Source organism: Bidens hawaiensis, unplaced genomic scaffold, assembly GCF_021521415.1.
Source record: "Bidens hawaiensis isolate Kalapana, Puna unplaced genomic scaffold, B.hawaiensis_p1.1 tig00028510_1, whole genome shotgun sequence".
Taxonomy (NCBI): domain Eukaryota; kingdom Viridiplantae; phylum Streptophyta; class Magnoliopsida; order Asterales; family Asteraceae; genus Bidens; species Bidens hawaiensis.
In genome coordinates this window covers 188003-206090 of record NW_027494666.1, presented here as the reverse complement: position 1 = coordinate 206090, position 18088 = coordinate 188003, and the positions used below count along the sequence as shown (strand labels likewise).

Here is an 18088-nt window from a genome sequence, read left to right as displayed (position 1 = left end):
ATAATGTTTGTACATGTACGAAATAACTTATCACAGTCGAATTCATGTCCGCCGTCGCAACGCAGCGGGTTGCCAGTAGTTAAAGTTAAAATGTGCTCCAATTTTTTACCTGCTTGAAAATTAATTTTCTAATGCCTAAAATGGGAATATGTATACACGCGCTAAGAGACATGCGCGTAAGTAAAGGGAAGGAAGTTGCATGGATCGTGTCTATGAGTCCACATACGGTGGCTTGCGATCTACGTTAGCTTTAAGCAACACCGCCGGCGTCGCCACCGGCCGTCAACATTCCTTTCTTCATTGACACCCACGCATGCATGAGTAGTAACCACTATTTAAAGCCATTTTTCACATCAATTTCAGACTGATATATCATCCTATATATATATATATATATTAAAAGAGAGATCGATAGAGTGAACGATGGCGTCGTCAAGCAGCGGCGTTCCACCGGGGTTCCGGTTTCACCCGACCGACGAAGAGCTTTTGCATTACTACTTAAAGAAGAAGATTTCGTTTCAGAAGTTTGATATGGATGTTATTAGAGAAATTGACTTGAACAAGGTTGAGCCATGGGATCTCCAAGGTAATATATAATTATATGTTTATACATATATCATGTGTATGTGTATATCGTATTTTCTTTTCATTTTCTCGTTTTTATAGGAGTTTAGTTAGGTTAGCCTTCTTTCTTTTCTTTTTTTACCTGTTTTTAGAGAATTATAATGAGTAAGTTATATGTCATTTTTAAGGTTATTAATATACATCATCTCAATAAACAGCATATATATATATATAAGTAATAATGTTTTTTATATGTATTTATTTTCATGAACTTAATTTACTATTTGGAAATAGATTTTATCAATGAAAAATTATTTGATTATTACTGACTGATAAAATCAATAAAAGAAAAGAGAAAGGGAAAGAAAAATTAATTTCTAAGGTTGGATTAGTCCATTAGACTAAGTTATGAGAAAAAAAATGAGGTAATTAATTATTTACTTTATATAGAATGAAAAAGATCAATAAGTAAAAACAATAAGAACTTTAATTCTAAAATGATGTTTTATTAGTTAATTAAATGATTCAGATTATCTAATAACTTAAAAGATGATTAATACTAATTTAATTACATTATTTTTTGGGTTCTTTATAATTAATTTGATACATTAGAAGGTGGATCCCTTATATATGCTTTAAAAACCATCTCTATTTCATGATGATGGTGATAAATATGCATGCATCCAAGTTAGCAAATTGAAACCAATATTTTAGTTTTAGGTCAATTCCCATTATTACATATAGAAAAACTGCCATATAACATAAGCTCATAAGTAACAATGAATTGGCAAATATATATTACAGAGAGATGTAACATTGGATCCACACCACAAAACGAGTGGTACTTCTTCAGCCACAAAGACAGGAAGTACCCGCCAGGTTCAAGGACAAACCGGGCGACAAATGCAGGTTTTTGGAAGGCAACCGGGAGAGACAAATGCATCCGTAACACTTATGAGAAGATTGGTATGAGGAAAACACGTGTGTTTTATCGTGGACGTGCTCCTCATGGTCAAAAGGCGGATTGGATCATGCATGAATATCGACTAGAAGATAACGATGATCATCATGACCCTCTCAATCCCTCTCTCACGTCTCCTGTAAGTTGCATCTGCCTTTATTCCTCTCATCCTGATTAATTTAAGAACTTAAAACATTTTGAAACCATTTGTTCTTGCTTCTCTACTAGTAGCTGGGGTTTCACCATATTTATATGGATAAAGTACGTTACAATTGTAGCTCGGTAACTCAAGGTGTTTTTTGTAGCTTCCAGTACTTGTAGACATTTTTGCTACCCAGTAATCGAACTCGATAAACTTAATTTGGAACTGGTTAAGAAACCCCAGTAATCGAACTCGATAAACTTAACTGGTTAAGTTTGGTGAAATACTCTATAGAGTTCGCTTAGCAAACATGCCGAGATTATTTACATGATGATTCATAGGTAGCAAAGTTTCAAAAAGCACCTAGTAGGCTAGTAATACCTCGTCCCTAAACAACCTACTTCCACAAAATTCCATAAATAAGATATGAGCATTAACACAAAACGACAGCCTGGAATCTCTATTGGTTGCAATAGCCGGATCAAATTTAGTAAGATTCGAACCGAATTAGCCAAATTCAAATTCAGTTCGGTTTTTTGTTACGACCGAATAAACAATTTTTTTAATCTTTAAAAGATTCTTTTTTTTTTCCTTTTATTAAATTATTACAACGCTAAAAATAACCATAATTGATATTCGTTTTATTTAGGTTATTCTTTTTGAATCAAATTTAGATTATAAGGCATTACTAATTCGGTTTAAAACCAAACCAAATGCATATAATTTGGTTCGGTTTTAATCAGTTTCTTCCGTTTACAAACTCAATATTAATGAACATTCTGGATTTCAGATTATCGTTCTTGAATCATTACACACAAAATATTGACGTTCGTCGTTATTTTTTCTTGTTCTAGGAAGATGGATGGGTAATTTGCAGGGTGTTTAAGAAGAAAAATCTATTCAAGGTTGGAGGAAACGAAGGGTCAAGAGGTAGCATTGGGTCCGATCAACTTAACCCTGGCTCAAACCAAGCTGGTCCATTTTCACACGCCAACCATCAATACTTAACAAACAATCAAGAACAACAACACCAACAGCAACAGCTACAAACATTCGTTGATCTTGGGCTCAACCATGGCCAGCTTCCTCAACATTATCCCCATCTCCAATCTCAAAACTTCATACCAACACACAAGCCCTTGGGATATGACTTCACGAACCATGGTGAGTGTGAGAGTGGAAGCTGTGAGAACCAGCTTCAAGTTGGTTATAACCAGGCTTCTGAGCCTGGTTTAGAGGTTGGAACATGTGAGCCACCGGCTCAAAGCATGGTTAATGCAACCGGAAACGAGTGGGGAATGATGGTGACACCGCATCTTGGTGCGGCCAACGGAGACGGTGGTGATTCGTCTAAAAGGATGGTAAGGTATGAGAATAACACAAATGCATCATCCTCCTCATCAATGCAACAAATCAATCAACTACCGTTGCATGGAGAGATGGACTTTTGGCGCTACGGAAAGTAGTCAAAATATACATATTTGTATACTTATTATTTTCGTGTAAAACATAAAAAAAACAAGGATTAAGGCTCTAAATGAAGATGTCTCTAATCCTATAAGAATATGTCTCTAATCCTATAAGCTACAAACACTTTGATTGTTACGATTTTAATTATGTATTTTTCTTAAAATTTTATTTGACAGATAATATCACCATGATGTATATCATGTATTTATATCGTTGGTTTAAAGTAAACGGATCATTTAGAGAATACTCGAATTCTTTTCGGGCGATAAAGTTCTCTAACGGAGTTAGATTTTTTCTACAAAGGTCAATATTCAACCCTGTAAATTATTCGGTTTTACATCGTTAATCATTAAAGGCAAATATTTTGTCTTTAATTATCTATTCATTAAAACAAGTAACTTAACAAACCATGTTTATGTTGGATATCAAAGCGTTGAAGATCAAGTGCCTTTGGTCTAGCGTTATCAATGTACGTGCTGGATACGGTTTTGCCTTTCCAAATTATACATGCAGGGGTGGAAAAAAATTAGTCCTTCAAAACAAACAAACCAATTTCTATGTGATTTCCAAGTCGTTAGAACTAGGTTATTCAGTTCGGTTCACAACCCAAAACCTAAAGATTGATGATTGTTTTCATTATGGCTTTCTAATTAAAGTTTAATTTCTATTGAAACCATCTTTTTATAAACCCTCATTTAAATTTAAGATAACTTCACTTGATAATGCTTAATTTCAATAATAATTTAGAAAACATCTCTTTCCAATGATTCTTAGATGTTTGACATCGTATTTACCTTAGCTAGCTAAGTCGATTCACACACTTTTTATATCTACTTTTGATGAACCCTTCGGCATCAATCATCGATTTAGATTGTATTTTCATTTTTAAATGCGTTAGGACTATGAATTGTAACATGGCATCTTATTAGATTGTGACATATTGATAATATGCATTGTAGTACATATACAAGTGACTAGTACATTGATTTGTGCAAATGACTAGTTTGTTCAAGACTTGGATTTGTAAACTTGTATGTGTAATTAGGACGTGGACGTATCTTAAACGTTATGTTGTTAACTTAGAATGTTTCTTGGTTTTGTTAGTGTTTTGTGAATGTTATGTGGTTTACTGATAATATTATGTGAGTTTATAGTTGTTGGCACATACTAGGGCATGATCCAGCATGTCTAGTGATCGAGGTAGAAGGCATTGATCAAACATGAAGATTTACATTTTTTCTAATCATATTAATTAGATAAGGCAAGTAGGGTGTCGAACCATATGAAATTGTCGTCAGCGTGTAGGGTTAGCTAATTAATTAATTATGATGATTATTTTGAGGTGCTGATCACACTAGCAAATTTAGGTTTGAATACAAGTAAAAGACTTGCAACTGATTTTAAGAATATGACAATTAATCATTTAAATGAGCTGTGACAATTAACAAAAAAAATCACACCCCATTTCACATAAATAATCAATTAGACTTTATCATGTTAACTGAGAATCCAGTGTCTGATTCAATACGAACGATCTAGTCATTGATATGATTACGTTAAAGCCCGGTTACATTAAGTGTGTGCACTGTGTGCGTTGAGAGAGAATTTTGGCATAGTAACTAGAGGAATCGATGATAATAATAACTCTGTTAATTACAAATAAGTTACATGGGTATATATAGGAGATAAGACATTCATGAAGGATGAGCCTCTCATTCGTCTCCTATATGTTAAGTTATCCGTTAAACATACCTTAACGAATGACATTACATACATTACTCTCATTCGTTAACATCTCTAACGAATAAGATAGAAAAGACACAGACTCATTCATTAATATCCCCTAACAAATGAGTCTTTACATAAAATACCGAAAATACCCCAATACATTAACGATTCCCATAATATGTTAAAGTAAAGTCCGAGACACAAAACGATGTATTTACAAACTCCCCCTCATCTCGAGCTCTTTGTAGTCTTCAAATCTTGAATCTGATAGATTTCCAATCTGCACAGCTATGATTCCCGATTGCATGACAAACCCGAACAACTCTTTGGAATTGCATAGCTTGCTAACTTTAACGTGTACCCTTTTAATCCAATTATGATATAACACTTTGTTATCGGATACAGACAAGTTGACTAGCCACATCGGATAAATAACTCTTATAAACTTAGTCTTCAAACCCGATCCCAATACATTTACAACTTCACATGTCTTGTTGTCATAATACCACCGATTGAATCTCTTATAAAGCCTTTGGGGGAAAAGTCTTTAAAGGGATTTTCTTTAACCTGCGCGGTGGCTTAACTTTAAGTGCAAACGTCCTCCAACCAGTGCATGGATCAAACTCCTCAACGTAATTCTGAGTTGGTACCTGTGGTTTGAAGAACTTGAACCCATACCTTACTTTATATAAAAAATGACGATAAAACCAATCCACCAACTGATTGTTACCTCGGTTCATGAGAGGTTGCTCGCCAATATACGAACATCCCATCGTGGCATGGTAAGAACATCGACAATACGTTGAAGGTATTGTATACCTTTCTCCCAGTTAACGATACATACTTAAGCTTCGGTTCGAATTTCCACTAAACAATTACCTTTAACAGTTTTCACAACTACAAACTTCGTCATATGGTATGCAGTTGAACGAGACTTCGATTGTAGATAATCTTCCTTTTCAGCACACCGCAAAGATTCATTCATCTTGAAGTTCCCCCCGGGCGTCGCCGATCGATACGAGATCCGCACGAGGTCTAGGAGTGCGGAATCCTCCTAGACTCGTTTATGGTGTAGAAGACGAAGAACACGATTACACACATACAAACACACGAACAAACACACGAACGAGATAAACACATCTGCAGATCTTTTATATAATAACCAAACACATTACATACCGAACATAAACAGAAACACGGCCGACCCGAGGTGAGCTCTACCTCGGGTCGTCCCACACGACTCTCCCTCTCTGTTTCTCTCTAGACAATTGAACTGTAACACAAAACTCTCTAACTTTTCTGGATACACAAACCTAACCAAGACACACACACACACACACACACACACACACACACACACACACACACACACACACATATATATATATATATATATATATATATATATATATAAACAACTTCACGGGCTTGGGACTGTAGGCGAAGTTGTTACAACTTCGCCTAAGGCGAAGTTGTTCTAACTTCGCCTATGGCAGAAGTTGTTACAACTTCGCCTATGGCAGAAGTTGTTCTAACTTCGCCTATGGCGAAGTTGTCCTAACTTCGTACATCGTTTCCGCTGATCAGAATTGCATAGCGACGGTCACAAAATGCACCAACAGACTCCCCTTTGACCGTTGCTCTCAATTCTAACAAACACAAAAGATCATCTGTTACAAAACATGCACCAACAGACTCCCTCTTAACTGATGATCTTCTGTTTGCTCTTCAACCAGCCGTGCCTGAAACTGTCTTGTAGCTTCACAAATCTACCAATCACCCAGCGTCTTCCATATCCGATCTCCCCTTCAGTGTAAGCTTCTCCGACTATATAGATTGAGGTCTTTGAAATGCATGCATCCCCGTGCCTAATTGATCATCTCAACCAATCACGTGAGTCATTCTGACTTCACCAACACGTGAAGTTGGGCTCCCTCCACAACTTCACCAACACGTCGGCATACGATAAGGTTTAATCTTCAACTACTTAACATCAAGTGAACAATTTCATCACAAAACCACCTTGACAGAATCTAACACACATGACCATTAATTAATCCGAAGCATCTTCAATCACCAGGGATAACGATCAAGAACATAAACACTTTAATTCCCGATTAAATCCAACTTGTTCCAGAATTTTCACTTTAATAAATAAGCATCACGTTTCAGGATCCAATTCTCGAACGCCTTGAAAATAACATAAATAATATGCTCTGACCGCAATCCAGTAATGACGAAAACCTTCAGTTCAATTTGACTTTCTTCAGTTGGTCAACCTCGAACAACAACAATTTCATTGCCCACAAACACCTAAATATGTGTCAATATCCAGTTTCAATCAATATCCCATTCACAAACTCAACTCCATATCTAGAGTTGACACATATTTGTTCACACGTAAGACCAAGAGATAACAAGTTTTACTCGTTGACGGAACAACGTCTCCGGTCTCACAATAATCGTGTATACCTGGCCATTTAGACGAAAACTCCAAACACTTTTTTTTTTTTTAACTTCGCCTAAAAGTCAACTTCGCTCCTCCTTAACTTTGCCTGTCCATAACTTCGCCTGACCTAAACTTCGCCTGACAGATAACTTCGCCTGAGATAAGCGAACTTGTGAGGAAGGCGAAGTTATGAATAACTTCGCTTAACCTTATATCTTCGCCTAAACCCTAAAATTTAAGCGGCAACTTCGCCTGAACCCCATAACTTCGCCTGCAGAGGCTGTTCGGCCAGAAATGCATCAGAAACGTGACAGAAACACCAAAACGTAGATCTCGAACCATAGCATAAGAGCCTAAGGCTCTGATACCACTTGTAGGTCCCCCCGGGGCGTCGCCGATCGATACGAGATCCGCACGAGGTCTAGGAGTGCGGATTCCTCCTAGACTCGTTTATGGTGTAGAAGACGAAGAACACGATTACACACAAACAAACACACGAACGGGATAAACACATCTGCAGATCTTTTATATAATAACCAAACACGTTACATACCGAACATAAACAGAAACACAGCCGACCCGAGGTGAGCTCTACCTCGGGTCGTCCCACACGACTCTCCCTCTCTGTTTCTCTCTAGACAATTGAACTGTAACACAAAACTCTCTAACTTTTCTGGATACGCAAACCTAACCAAGACACACACACACATATATATATATATATATATATATATATATATATATATGTATAAACAACTTCACGGGCTTGGGCCTGTAGGCGAAGTTGTTCTAACTTCGCCTATGGCAGAAGTTGTTACAACTTCGCCTATGGCGAAGTTGTTCTAACTTCGCCTATGGCGAAGTTGTCCTAACTTCGTACATCGTTTCCGCTGATCAGAATTGCATAGCGACGGTCACAAAATGCACCAACAGACTCCCCTTTGACCGTTGCTCTCAATTCTAACAAACACAAAAGATCATCTATTACAAAACATGCACCAACAGACTCCCTCTTAACTGATGATCTTCTGTTTGCTCTTCAACCAGCCGTGCCTGAAACTGTCTTGTAGCTTCACAAATCTACCAATCACCCAGCGTCTTCCATATCCAATCTCCCCTTCAGTGTAAGCTTCTCCGAATATATAGATTGAGGTCTTTGAAATGCATGCATCCCCGTGCCTAATTGATCATCTCAACCAATCACGTGAGTCCTTCTGACTTCCCCAACACGTGAAGTTGGGCTCCCTCCACAACTTCACCAACACGTCGGCATACGATAAGGTTTAATCTTCAACTACTCAACATCAAGTGAACAATTTCATCACAAAACCACCTTGACAGAATCTAACACACATGACCATTAATTAATCCGAAGCATCTTCAATCACCAGGGATAACGATCAAGAACATAAACACTTTAATTCCCGATTAAATCCAACTTGTTCCAGAATTTTCACTTTAATAAATAAGCATCACGTTTCAGGATCCAATTCTCGAACGCCTTGAAAATAACATAAATAATATGCTCTGACCGCAATCCAGTAATGACGAAAACCTTCAGTTCAATTTGACTTTCTTCTGTTGGTCAACCTCGAACAACAACAATTTCATTGCCCACAAACACCCAAATATGTGTCAATATCCAGTTTCAATCAATATCCCATTCACAAACTCAACTCCATATCCAGAGTTGACACATATTTGTTCACACGTAAGACCAAGAGATAACAAGTTTTACTCGTTGACGGAACAACGTCTTCGGTCCCACAATAATCGTGTACACCTGGCCATACAGACGAAAACTCCAAACACTTTTTTTTTTTAACTTCGCCTAAAAGTCAACTTCGCTCCTCCTTAACTTCGCCTGTCCATAACTTCGCCTGACCAAAACTTCGCCTGACAGATAACTTCGCCTGAGATAAGCGAACTTGTGAGGAAGGCGAAGTTATGAATAACTTCGCTTAACCTTATATCTTCGCCTAAACCCTAAAATTTAAGCGACAACTTCGCCTGAACCCCATAACTTCGCCTGCAGAGGCTGTTCGGCCAGAAACGCATCAGAAACGTGACAAAAACACCAAAACGCAGATCTCGAACCATAGCATAAGAGCCTAAGGCTCTGATACCACTTGTAGGTCCCCCCGGGGCGTCGCCGATCGATACGAGATCCGCACGAGGTCTAGGAGTGCGGAATCCTCTTAGACTCGTTTATGGTGTAGAAGACGAAGAACACGATTACACACAAACAAACACACGAACGGGATAAACACATCTGCAGATCTTTTATATAATAACCAAACACGTTACATACCGAACATAAGCAGAAACACGGCCGACCCGAGGTGAGCTCTACCTCGGGTCGTCCCACACGACTCTCCCTCTCTGTTTCTCTCTAGACAATTGAACTGTAACACAAAACTCTCTAACTTTTCTGGATACGCAAACCTAACCAAGACACACATATATATATATATATATAAACAACTTCACGGGCTTGGGCCTGTAGGCGAAGTTGTTCTAACTTCGCCTATGGCAGAAGTTGTTACAACTTCGCCTATGGCGAAGTTGTTCTAACTTCGCCTATGGCGAAGTTGTCCTAACTTCGTACATCGTTTCCGCTGATCAGAAATGCATAGCGACGGTCACAAAATGCACCAACAGACTCCCCTTTGACAGTTGCTCTCAATTCTAACAAACACAAAAATTCATCTGTTACAAAACATGCACCAACAGACTCCCTCTTAACAGATGATCTTCTGTTTGCTCTTCAACCAGCCGTGCCTGAAACTGTCTTGTAGCTTCACAAATTTACCAATCACCCAGCGTCTTCCATATCCGATCTCCCCTTCAGTGTAAGCTTCTCCGACTATATAGATTGAGGTCTTTGAAATACATGCATCCCCGTGCCTAATTGATCATCTCAACCAATCACGTGAGTCCTTCTGACTTCACCAACACGTGAAGTTGGGCTCCCTCCACAACTTCACCAACACGTCGGCATACGATAAGGTTTAATCTTCAACTACTCAACATCAAGTGAACAATTTCATCACAAAACCACCTTGACAGAATCTAACACACATGACCATTAATTAATCCGAAGCATCTTCAATCACCAGGGATAACGATCAAGAACATAAACACTTTAATTCCCGATTAAATCCAACTTGTTCCAGAATTTTCACTTTAATAAATAAGCATCACGTTTCAGGATCCAATTCTCGAACGCCTTGAAAATAACATAAATAATATGCTCTGACCGCAATCCAGTAATGACGAAAACCTTCAGTTCAATTTGACTTTCTTCAGTTGGTCAACCTCGAACAACAACAATTTCATTGCCCACAAACACCCAAATATGTGTCAATATGCAGTTTCAATCAATATCCCATTCACAAACTCAACTCCATATCCAGAGTTGACACATATTTGTTCACACGTAAGACCAAGAGATAACAAGTTTTACTCGTTGACGGAACAACGTCTTCGGTCTCACAATAATCGTGTACACCTGGCCATACAGACGAAAACTCCAAACACTTTTTTTTTTTTTTTTTTTTTTTTAACTTCGCCTAAAAGTCAACTTCGCTCCTCCTTAACTTCGCCTGTCCATAACTTCGCCTGACCAAAACTTCGCCTGACAGATAACTTCGCCTGAGATAAGCGAACTTGTGAGGTAGGCGAAGTTGTGAATAACTTCGCTTAACCTTATATCTTCGCCTAAACCCTAAAATTTAAGCGACAACTTCGCCTGAACCCCATAACTTCGCCTGCGGCGGCTGTTCGGACCAGAAACGCATCAGAAACGTGACAGAAACACCAAAACGCAGATCTCGAACCATAGCATAAGAGCCTAAGGCTCTGATACCACTTGTAGGTCCCCCCGGGGAGTCGCCGATCGATACGAGATCCGCACGAGGTCTAGGAGTGCGGAATCCTCCTAGACTCGTTTATGGTGTAGAAGACGAAGAACACGATTACACACAAACAAACACACGAACAAACACATGAACGGGATAAACATATCTGCAGATCTTATATATAATAATCAAACACGTTACATACCGAACATAAACAGAAACACGGCCGACCCGAGGTGAGCTCTACCTCGGGTCGTCCCACACGACTCTCCCTCTCTGTTTCTCTCTAGACAATTGAACTGTAACACAAAACTCTCTAACTTTTCTGGATACGCAAACCTAACCAAGACGCATATATATATATAAACAACTTCACGGGCTTGGGCCTGTAGGCGAAGTTGTTACAACTTTGCCTAAGGCGAAGTTGTTCTAACTTCGCCTATGGCAGAAGTTGTTACAACTTCGCCTATGGCGAAGTTGCCCTAACTTCGTACATCGTTTCGGCTGATCAGAATTGCATAGCGACGGTCACAAAATGCACCAACACATCTTCTCGACATTATAATTAAACATACCATCGGAAGCTTGTGTCTCAGGTTCCGTCACTTTCTCTTTTCTTTTCTCTTTCTCCTTCTCCTTTCTCTGACGCTCTTTGGATGCTTCAAAATGTTCAGTCATGAAAAATGGAATCCCATCATCAGAATTAAACTAAGTGTACATATCCGGGTATACGTCAGCCGTCACATCTTCCATCTCCACGTCATCAAAGTCATTATTCCCAGATGGTACACTTTTATCAAATATGACTTACTCCGTGTCCTCAACCTCCACATCTTCCTATTGTTATAACTCATCCACATCCTCCTTATTTAAATTAAGAAGTAAAACGATTTTTTCTTTAGTCAACGAATGGTCAACAAACTCGCCTTCTTCAATCTCATCCGTATTTACCATGCTCATAACAACCACCTTTTCGTCAACAAACTAAACCTTCTTGACCTTTAAAGTATTCATGGGTTGTATTTATGTCAAATCATGGTACTCAACCAATTCTTTCCCCGACGACTCCCCCTCAGCAGGAATATTACCAGATGAAGAACCATTTGGTTACTGGTCAAACCCGCATGTCTCAGGATCGTTGTCATGATCCTGATCGTTCAATTTCTTCAACATATTGTCTTTGCACGTAAGTTGAAATCAGCTCATCTTTCTTTACAATATTCCCCCCTAAGCAGCAACCAGTGCTCTCAGGTCTTTATTCTCCCGTTGTAAAAACTTGAGACCTCATGCCATCTGCCTTTGATATGCCCCTATAGTTTCTTGAAAATGATGATCGTCAACCATCTGACTCTCCTGTAGCTGTATCAGATTCGTCAACTGGAAAATCTGATGTTGAACTGGCAAATTGTAGAAGTTTAGATGAATCAATGCATAGGGTCGTGAGGGCAATTGAAAGTCATAAATAAAAAATCTGGCCTCAGCATTTGCATAGCTTGAACATATGGACTAGTAGTAGCTAGACTTTGGCGAGGAGACGATGTAGGCAACATAGAAAAATCAGATCGAGGAATAGATGTGAAATGCGGATCTGTTGAAGCAATAGTCACTAAAGTTACCACCGGTGTACTTGGTGACGTAGTAGCAACTGGTGTAGGTGGAGTAGTAACTACAAGAGTAGCTTGTGGTTGGGACTTCACAATCTCAAAACCTGAACCTCTCCTAGGTCTGCTCAGCTTTACCTTATTAACTGCAACTCCTTTGCCCTTAGCCTTATGTTTTCGAGCCGCTGCACCACCATACCGACCACCATCAGGACCACTAGGTCCACCATTTTTCCCACCATCACCGTCACCACCTTCAAGTTCAGAATCCGAATAATCATGGCTCCAACGATCATTAGGTGGAGCTTGATAATCAACACTAACCAAATGCCCAATCAAACGCTTATATCTTGGGCTAGTGTGTTCACTCTAACCTCAGTTTTTTGAATCCTTCACATAGTATCATTATTCATATGCTCCATTTCAATTAAATCAACTCGAACCTCCGGGTCTTTAATAAGGTTAGGCTCCAAATGGTTTATGATCATCTATAGGAAACGAGAATACTTAAGAACTTATTCTTCCTCGTAGTGTAGTTCTCCTTTAGCTGATATAACACCATCTCCGAGAAGTTTAACGGCTTGTTTAACACCAACGCAACTGTCACACCCCAACCTACGGTGGAAATGCCGGGGCGAACTGATTGCTCACAGCTTTTCAAAGGTTACTATTATGCAAAATTATTTAAATAACAATATCTATTTAATTTATTTAAATGAAACAATTACAATTAAGTACATCAAGTATAAAGAAAACTACAACAATGTTTAATTAAGTTTGTATCCTAAAAGGCATCTCTACGTGCTCTTCATCTTGCTAACAACCAAGCTGATAACCTGCAAATGCGTATAAAATATATTTTTGTCAACAACACATGTTGAGTGAGTAAAACACCAGTTTGAGACACAACAGTAATAATATATAGTAAATAGAGAATGATGCAAACTGTTCCTGTGAGATAAGCAGTTAAACCATAACACATACACAAACAATCAACCATAAAGAAAGGGATAAACCGTTGCAATGCGAATGGGCATTGGTTACCAAAAATGAGATGTCGGTGAAACCATTGTCAATGCGTCGGACGCCGGCCACTACGACTGTCGTATGATCATACTAGACTGAGAATATTTTGGACCTCTCCGAATGCGGTTCAAATAAAGCAAGTAAGTAAATAGCAAGTTAGGCATAAACTGATATACACACGAGGATTAAACAGTTGCGATTTTGAATACTAGATAATAGATAAATATGATACGATACGCATATGTCCCCAAAAAGGTTAAAAATAAGTAAAAGGAGGAGTTATTACTCAAATAAAGAACCCCAAATAATCAATTCCATGTTTAGGGCGAAAATTATGGTCCAAGGTATTAAACGGGTCACGGTTATGGATTCAAATACGGGTTATGGGTCTTGGGTTTGGGTTAAAATAAAATATTTAAATTAGGTTTGCTAAAAGGTCCCTATAGTTTCAGTGTGGATACAAAATGAGGTTAAAGTATAGTGTAGGGTGTAAATTGCATATTAACAAAAGTTATTTATATAAAATAAATAATTATAGTAAACAATAAATAATAAAATATTATTAAATTTAATAAGTGCGAAGTTTTGTTAATTAGAATACCCCAAAGCGAAAACGGGTTGGGTATTAGATATAAAATATATTAGTTTGAAAAACTCGAGTTGTTACAGTCTCCCCTATTTAGGGAATTTCGTCTCAAAATTAAAGTATACTGTAACAACATCATTAAATTTTGAGGAAAAGAAGATTTTAAAATATAGCTTTTACAATTTATCATAACACAGAACTTTGAATAGTCAAAATAACGCTCCAAATGAAAATCCAATAAGGGCACTTATATATAGGATGTACCAGCGGCGTATCCACCATGTCCTTATAATCTCTACATTTGTACCGTTATCCCAACTACTTTCGATTCTATATTATGACACACAATTGCACGCACTATGATTTTCATGCGAGGACTTCGATAATTATGTAGGCCTCTATAATTACCTAGATCGTTGGATGGTCCACATAATTCATCCCATCATGTTGTTTACAGAACGTTTGCAAAATATGATTTTGAAAAAATAAGAGTTTTAATACGTTTTGGTTGCAATTAGAAAAGATTGCTAAAAGTGAATTGTATTTATGAGTTGTTTTATTAAAATATAAAAATTTCTAAAATGCCTATTGGTAAAAGTTATAAATTATTGGAAGCTCGAAAAGAAAGGATTGGGATAAATGAGCACAAGGGATAAACTATGAGTATGGTATTGTAGGCAGTTTCCTTTTGAAAAGATAGATTTCATTGTATGAGCATAATCCCTTAAAATTAATAAATTATAATTGGAATTTTTTTTGATCCAAAAATCGAATAGAGATTTGTTATAATGTATGGCTGAGAAAGATAAGATTTGTTTAGATAAAATGGCAAAAACATCTTCTTGATAACCTTAGTCATGATTGATTAGATTTATCTTATTTAAAATAACTTGATTGCTTAAATCTTTAAGAAATTAGAATAATGGAAGTTGATTTAATTGAAATAATTTGATTAGATTGCAATGTAAGGTTTTAATAGAATAAATTTGGAAATTTTTGAGCTTGATGAACATGATTGAATCAAGAATACACATGGCATAGGTGATTAGAATTTCCATAGCTGTAGAAATTACAAATAGCAGGGTATAAAGTTTGAGCAAAAGTCGTACCATGGGTTTTAGAATTTGACAGGCTAGACTGTTATGGAACATGGAAAGTATTAACAAAATAACTGAACGATTATATTGGGTACTAAACGATATGAGGATTGAATCGAATAGTGATAGTGGCAAGTGAAGCATAACAGGTAAATTTTTGACGTAAAGTTTCTTGTTTGAGACGTTATGATTTTGTTGAGATTGATTGTTAACTTGATTGACACTATAGTTGATGTTTAGACTTGCGGTTGTTATTGTTGTTGTTATGAGAATGAGTAGGGGTAAAAAAATCAAAATTACCAACAATTAGTTTAATGGACGAGATTTAGTTAATTGAATTTATATTTTGGAAATTGAGTTTATATTTTAGAGATCGCATGAGCTATCTCCTTGACTAAACATGTGGTCATGAGGTGGTTATAGAAATTAAATGATTGATTTAGTTTAATGCTGAGAAAAAATTATATGATTAATATAGATGTGATTTAAAGAGAGGTTTGAATAGTTGTAAATATTTCATATGAGTTATTGTGTAAAGCAAAACTTAGATATGTTATGCTGATGTTTATTTATAACTTAAGGATAAGTTAGAAATCTAAATCGATAATCGATAAGTTGACTTGATGAGAGAAAATTTTTATCAAAGTTTAATATGTTTCTAACGAATTAGAATTTGAGGATTGAATGCTTGAAATATGTTTAATGGTTTATGTATATGATATCATGAGTATTAAATTGTGTTATATTATTTAAATCACTTGAGATATTGATATTATAATACCGCGACAAGATGAATAGATGAAAACCAATTTCAATAATAAAGTGTAAATTGTTTTGGTTGGCTCGTGATAACCGAGCCTTGATGAATGAATGATTTGTATCTGGTCAGGAGAATAAAAAAAATGTTTTGAGTGCAAGAATAATTCGAATCAATAGATCTTAATTTCAAAGTGATTTAATAAGTGAATAATTGAGTAAATGAATAATATAATAATAGAATAATTAAATAATTAAATCAAATCATAAATCGTTTCATATAAAATCAAATAAACAAACAAATAAACAGAAAACGAATGTTCTTCGATGTGTTGGGTTTCCCATGAGCTTTCCATGGCATTTTGTTTCCTCAACTTATTAGCATACCAAAACCAAAACAAATGTGTGAGTTAGCCTCCCATGAGCATTACATGGCAATTTGAATGGCCCAACTTAATTAACTAATCAACGAATCAATTGAGTTTGTCGGCCCATGAGCGTTACATGGCGATTTGACCGACCAAACTAAATAACGAATAAACGAACTCAAGTATAAGTAGTTGAAACATCTCGTGTATCACAACGGATGGTGATGTTCCAACAAAATATCGCGAATATAAAAAATTGTGAAAATGTCAGTTGGCGTGTCTATGACGTCCCATTGGTTTTACACCCGAGTAGACATTTAAAAAAAATAATAAAACACAATAAATGGTGTAACCGTTTAGCCAATTACATTAAACGCTTAAAGTGTCGGTCGCATGACAATTCCCAAAATGGCGGGGAATCTTGTCACACTCCCTAGTTCTAAACAAAAAAGAGCAAATACAAAGCTAGAACATTCTTAAGAAAATTTCCGACAATAAAAGGTAATTTAATAAAATTAAATAGAAATATTTTGAGGTTGAGGCGTAGCCTCAGAGTTATAAAAATATTTCGAGAATGACATAGTCTTGGATTAATAAAATATTTTGAGAGTAAAACATAGCTTCGGATTTGTGTGTGTATGTGTGCATGACAATAAAATAAACAATTAACTAAGTAGTTAAATAATATCTAATCTAACAAGCAATTACGTAAGCTGTAAACAATCAAATAGAACAAATCAGGTAAACAGATAAGCACGTATGGGGTTCCTAAGCATGTTACTGAGGCATCACTAACGACCTATCTTAAACCTTCGGCTCTGATACCAATCTGTCACATCCCAACCTACGGCGGAAATGCCTGGGCGAGCTGATTGCTCACAGCTTTTCAAAGGTTACTATCATGCAAAATTATTTAAATGACAATATCTATTTAATTTATTTAAATGAAACAATTACAATTAAGTACATCAAGTATAAAGAAAACTACAACAATGTTTAATTAAGTTTGTATCCTAAAAGGCATCTCTACGTGATCTTCATCTTGCTAAACAACCAAGCTGATAACCTGCAAATGCGTATAAAATATATTTTTGTCAACAACACATGTTGAGTGAGTAAAACACCAGTTTGAGACACAACAGTAATAATATATAGTAAATAGAGAATGATGCAATCTGTTCCTGTGAGATAAACAGTTAAACCATAGCACATACACAAACAATCAACCATAAAGAAAGGGCTAAACTGTTTCCATGCGAATGGGCATCGGTTACCAAAAATGAGATGTCGGTGAAACTATTCTCAATGCGTCGGACGCCAGCCACTACGACGCTCTTATGATCATACTAGACTGAGAATATTTTGGACCTCTCCGAATGCGGTTCAAATAAAGCAAGTAAGCAAATAGCAAGTTATGCATAAACTGATATACACAGAAGGATTAAACAGTTGCGATTTTGAATACTAGACAATAGATAAA

The 18088-nt window shown here is 36.8% G+C and overlaps 1 protein-coding gene across 1 annotated transcript; it reads left to right on the top strand.

The window, feature by feature from the left end:
- The first annotated feature begins 303 nt into the window (after positions 1-303).
- On the top strand, positions 304-3223 carry LOC143577334 (protein BEARSKIN2-like). The gene is made up of 3 exons (XM_077061190.1): positions 304-586; positions 1369-1664; positions 2522-3223. Exons 1-3 carry the CDS (start codon positions 424-426, stop codon positions 3131-3133), a joined length of 1071 nt encoding a protein of 356 aa, XP_076917305.1. The 5' UTR covers positions 304-423; the 3' UTR covers positions 3134-3223.
- Positions 3224-18088: the final 14865 nt, after the last annotated feature.